This window comes from Leptonychotes weddellii, unplaced genomic scaffold (genome assembly GCF_054177405.1).
Source record: "Leptonychotes weddellii isolate Sample4059 unplaced genomic scaffold, ASM5417740v2 HiC_scaffold_10909, whole genome shotgun sequence".
NCBI lineage: Eukaryota > Metazoa > Chordata > Mammalia > Carnivora > Phocidae > Leptonychotes > Leptonychotes weddellii.
This window is the reverse complement of record NW_027686330.1, coordinates 2,377-7,136: the sequence shown is the minus strand read 5'-3', so window position 1 is coordinate 7,136 and position 4,760 is coordinate 2,377. Positions and strand designations below refer to the sequence as shown.

At 52.4% G+C, this 4,760-nt stretch overlaps 1 protein-coding gene across 1 annotated transcript; it reads left to right on the top strand.

Moving 5' to 3' along the window:
- The first annotated feature begins 234 nt into the window (after nucleotides 1-234).
- PNMA8C (PNMA family member 8C) lies at nucleotides 235-4,308 on the top strand. Its single transcript, XM_031040923.2, has 2 exons — nucleotides 235-1,408; nucleotides 2,646-4,308. Exon 1 carries the CDS (start codon nucleotides 793-795, stop codon nucleotides 1,405-1,407), a length of 615 nt encoding a protein of 204 aa, XP_030896783.1. The 5' UTR covers nucleotides 235-792; the 3' UTR covers nucleotide 1,408; nucleotides 2,646-4,308.
- The last annotated feature ends 452 nt before the right edge of the window (nucleotides 4,309-4,760 follow it).

Sequence of the window (4,760 nt, the reverse complement as noted above, 5' to 3'; positions counted from 1 at the left end):
AAAAAAAGGATGTTCCAGGCTCTTCTTGTATCTTCTCTGTCCCCTCTCCCCTGGAATCAGCCGTTTTCTCTAAGGAGAAGGGAGGGTGCTTTTGAAGGCGAGGTGGCTGACCCCTCACCCCTGAGTGACCCCCTTGGACTCTGATTTCAATGCGGCTGGCCCCGGCCAATGGCAGAGGCGATGCTCCAGCGGTTGCCATGGAGACTTCTGGGCCGCAGAGCCGCCGAAGGAGGCGGTGACGTCACTGCGGGAGCAAGTGCAGAGACCACATCCTTGTCTTCGCCGGGGCCACAGGGCACTGAGGGCAGCCCTCTGGGCCAGCCACGAGAGACCAGCCACCCTGCTTTCTGGGCCCCCATCCACGACACCCCGGTGGCCGCAGCCCCAGGGAGACGCGCCGTCCCAGATCTGCTGAGACTGCGAGGACGGGTGAGACCTTTGGAGACCATCGCCAAGAAAGGGGAGGTGCATCTTCAGACCCTCCTCAGTGTGGCCTTGCCCAGCCTCGGGACCCACGAGCCAGCTGGCAGACGCCACCTCTGTTTCACTGTGCGTAAGTCCCTGGGCATTCCCAAGAGCCCTCTCCGGGGAAGGTTACAGAGGGCTGGACACTGCAGCCCTGCGGGCAGGGCCAGGGACATCCTCCACTAGAGGGACAAATCGGGCCCGTGAGGCCTCTCTCCTACTTAGCCTTTGGGAAGGGATCGTGGCATCCTGGATAATTTTGTGGATTCTCGAGGCAGCTCAGGTGTGCACCAGCGAGCATACTCCTGCCTCCGAGAGCTGGGCAAGATGCTCTTCGGGGTCAAGGACATTGCTCTGTTGGAGCACGGGTGCAAGGCGCTCGAGGTGGACAGTTACAAGTCCCTGATGATCCTGGGTATACCGGAAGACTGCAACCATGAGGAGTTCGAAGAGATCATACGGGTCCCCCTGAAGCCCCTGGGCAAGTTCGAAGTGGCCGGGAAGGCGTTTCTGGAAGAAGAGAGATCCAAGGCAGCCATCATTAGGCTGGAGGAGGACATCAATTATGCCGTGATCCCCAGGGAGATCAAGGGCAAGGGCGGCATGTGGAGAGTGGTCTACATGCCCCGGAAGCAGGACATAGAATTCCTGACCAAGCTGAACCTCTTCCTGCAGAGTGAGGGCAGGACGGTGGAGGATGTGGCCCGGGTCCTGAGGCAGGAACTGTGCCCAACAGTGACGGGCCCCAGAGAGCTGCCTGCCAGAAAGTGCCGGGCGCCCGGGCCCGGGGAGAAGGCGGGCTCCGGGGCCCCCGCGGGCGCCGACGGGTCGCCACCTCTGGCCTCGGTCGAGAAGCAGAGCAAGGCTGGAGATGACAAGAGAGGCAAGCGAAAGCACAAGAAAAGCCGTCGACGGCACCATGCATCTGACAAGAAGCTGTGAGGTGAGGTGGGGAGGCTGCAAGGGGCGGCAGGGTGAGGGGAGGTGACATCTGAGTGGGGGTGGGGGGAATGACCGGAAGGGGGGTAGCCTTTGAATTAGTTTGGGGAATTTGAGTGAGTGTGGAGATTATGGGGGTGAGAGTGGGGAGTATGACTCAGGTGTGTGGGTCACTTTGAATGAGAATGGGTGTCATCTGAGTGATGGGGAACATCTGACTAGTGTGAGTGAGGGGAGGGCATTTTGATCTGAGTTAACTTGTGGATTACATCTGAGTGATGGGGGTAACGTCTGGTTGAGCGTGGGCCATTCATTCATTCATTCATTCATTCTGCAGATATCTATTGCACGCAAATCCAACACAGATCCCTGCCTTCATGGCACTCATAGAGACTGGGGAACATGTGAGTTACTGGGGTACATCTGAGTGGACATGGGTACCATTTGAGTAGATGTAGGTAATATCTGGTTGAGTATGGATCACTCAGTCACTCAACAAATGTTTTCTGAGCACCCACAGTGTACCAGATGCTCTTTCAGGCACTGGGCATACAGTAGGGAACAAATAGACAAATCTTGCCCTCGTGGCACTCATATTAATGTCTGAGTAGGTGAGGGGAACATCTGAGTTACTTGAATACATGAGTGAGTGTGGGACCATTTGAGTGTGTGGGTAGCATCTGAGTCTGAAGGTAACATGAGTTAGAGTGGGTAATATCTGAGTAGTTGTGGGCAACGTGTGACTGTGGGAGTAACACCTGAGTGTGTGTGTGAGTATTATTTGAGTGGGTGAGGGTACCTTTTGAGTGAAGAACCCGCAAACAACGTCTAACAACCTGGAGACCCCAAGGGACCAGCCGGGAGGTCGCAGTCCTGGCAGAGAAGCACATCATCCCGACTGTTGCCATGGAGACCTCGGGCTGTCTCCCCCTCCCCACCGTGCGTGAGCAGGTGTTTGAAGGAAACGGAAGAGGAGGAACAGGGTCGGGGATTCCAAGGGTTTGCAGAAGGTCTCTTGCCAGAGTTGAGGAAAAGCCAAGCAGGAGGACCATGTTGGGGAGATCCCTGCTCTGGAGAAAAGCCGCTCTCCCCCCCTCAGCAGCCCCTGAGTCCTGATTCGGGGACAGCCCCTCTTGCTGAGTATGTGTTGCCAGGAAGAGACACAGACCCTTCTAGATTTGGGCACTGCTGGAGATCCTGCCATTGCAAAGTCTAGACCTATTTTTTTGGTCTTTTAAAAGGATGGACCTTGAAGGTACTTCTGGCACAAACTCGTCCCGAGTGGGCCACCCTGATTTGCAGAAACCATGCCTGACGAAGTGAGTTGCCTGCTTGCCACACCTGAGGAGCTCAGGGCTCTGTGTTTGACTCTGTCAAAAGCTGTCGCTGTCCTGTACACACTCAGTCTCCCTTACAAGGGATGGTCAGACGTGGGACTCTTCTGCTCTGATTGGCCCCTGGGATTAGGATATGGGTCTCCCCAAATTCAATTCCAGAAGCTCTGATTTGGGCAGAGGGGGCACCCCACTCTAAAGAACAAAAGGCAAGATTTTCAGGAAATAGTCCAAAAGGAGGTAAATAATTAAGAGGTCACCTTCAAGAGTTACCCATTAACGGCATTAACTTTGAGTCCCCCGTGGTGAAGAACAACAAAAACAAAGAAATGAATCAGGTAAAATCCAAACGTCCATGGGTAGACAGAGCTCTTATTCAGGGCATCCGGTCTGCGAATTTGCAAACTTCCATTAGTTCAGGGATTTGCAAAGGTTTGGGCTGAATTTCTTTGGTTTTTAAAAAATGCAATTTACACACACACTCAGAAGCTCAGATTCTCACCTGCCAAATCATGATAGTGGAGACCCCCAACGTATTACTGTGGTGGGTATCAGTCACATCTGTGAATTCCAGCATCCAACCCCTGTTCTTATTTCTGTGAGGCTACCCCCTGAGGCCCCCCTAGCAGAGCCAAAAGGTGGAGATTCTCTCTCTACCCACCCCTTCACCTTGGCAGCCAGGGTGCAGGCAAAGGATCCACCCTCAGGCAGTCAGAAATTCCTCTTAGGTCCTTGCATCCCCAGCAAGTGTCAAGACAGAAGGAATTTTTAGAGTTCACGTACGTTGACACCCTAAAAACCTGACTCTGATTTCTGTAAACTCCCCCAGCTGACTCTGAATCATCAGCCTCACCATCCTTTTCTTTTGTGCAGTGGTCGGGATAAAGCTTTTCCTGCCATCCCCACGTATATATTTACTCTTCTTGCAAGTGCATCTAGATGGCCTAGAAGTTTGTAGCTCCCTACTGATCTTTTTCTCCCTTGTAAGTTTCCAGCGCAGGCAACCGCACTCCCTGCACTCACGGTGTATTGTGTTACTGTGTTCGCTGTTGCCTCAGAGTCTGAGCTTCAATAAGACCTCAGGCACATTAGCTTGTTGCATGCTGTTCTCCCATCAAGGCAGAGTCGTTGTATCCTAACAAGGGACAGTGTGACATTCCTTACCGTCTTACTGCAGTATCAAGACTGTATATTTGTGCTTATTGTGGGTTTTGGGTGCTCCCCATACAACATCCATATGTGTGATACACAATGTGAGTGTGTGTCAATGTTCAATGTTGCCCCTAAAACCCAATCTCCTACCCCTTCTCGAGGTTTTCTGGAAGAGTTTCCTGACATAGCGACGCAAGCAGTTGGGTCAACCGGTTGCCATTTGAAGCCAGTTATCTGTGTGAGTCAATACCTGGCTGGCACACAGCAAATCCTAAGAATTTGCTGAGAGATGCCCACAGCTGGCCTTGGTAAACCCCCATTTTCAAGAGTGGGTTCCGTTAAAACTCTTCACTGTTCTTTGTGGTCGATGCTCTGTTGTACAAATATGAACTTATAAAATAAATGTATGTGAATGCAATCACAGTATGCTCTTTGATGTGTTGGGGGATTCCATGCTAGATCTAATTTGGAAAAATTATCTAGGAGCGCCTGGGTGGCTCAGTCGGTTAAGCATCCAGTTCTTGATTTCAGCTCAGGTCATGATCTCAGGGTCATGCGATCGAGCCCCACATTGGGCTCCAGGCTCAGTGGGGAGTCTGCTTGAGATTCTCTCTGTCTCTCCCTCTGCCCCTCCCCTCACTCGCGCACGTGAGCCCGTGCTCTCTCTTTCTCTCTCAAATAAATAAATCTTTCTTATTTTTATTTTTTTAAATTTCATTTTATTATTTATTTGAGACAGAGAGAGAGCACAAGCAGGGAGAGTGGGAGAGGGAGAAGCAGGCTCTCCGCTGAGCAGGGACCCCGATGTGGGGCTCGATCCCAAACACGACCCGAGCCGAAGGCAGATGCTTAACCAACTGAGCCACCCAG

What these genes read in the sequence shown, in the direction of transcription:
- PNMA8C (XM_031040923.2), top strand. Translation starts at nt 793, where the DNA reads ATGCTCTTCGGGGTCAAGGACATTGCTCTGTTGGAGCACGGGTGCAAG.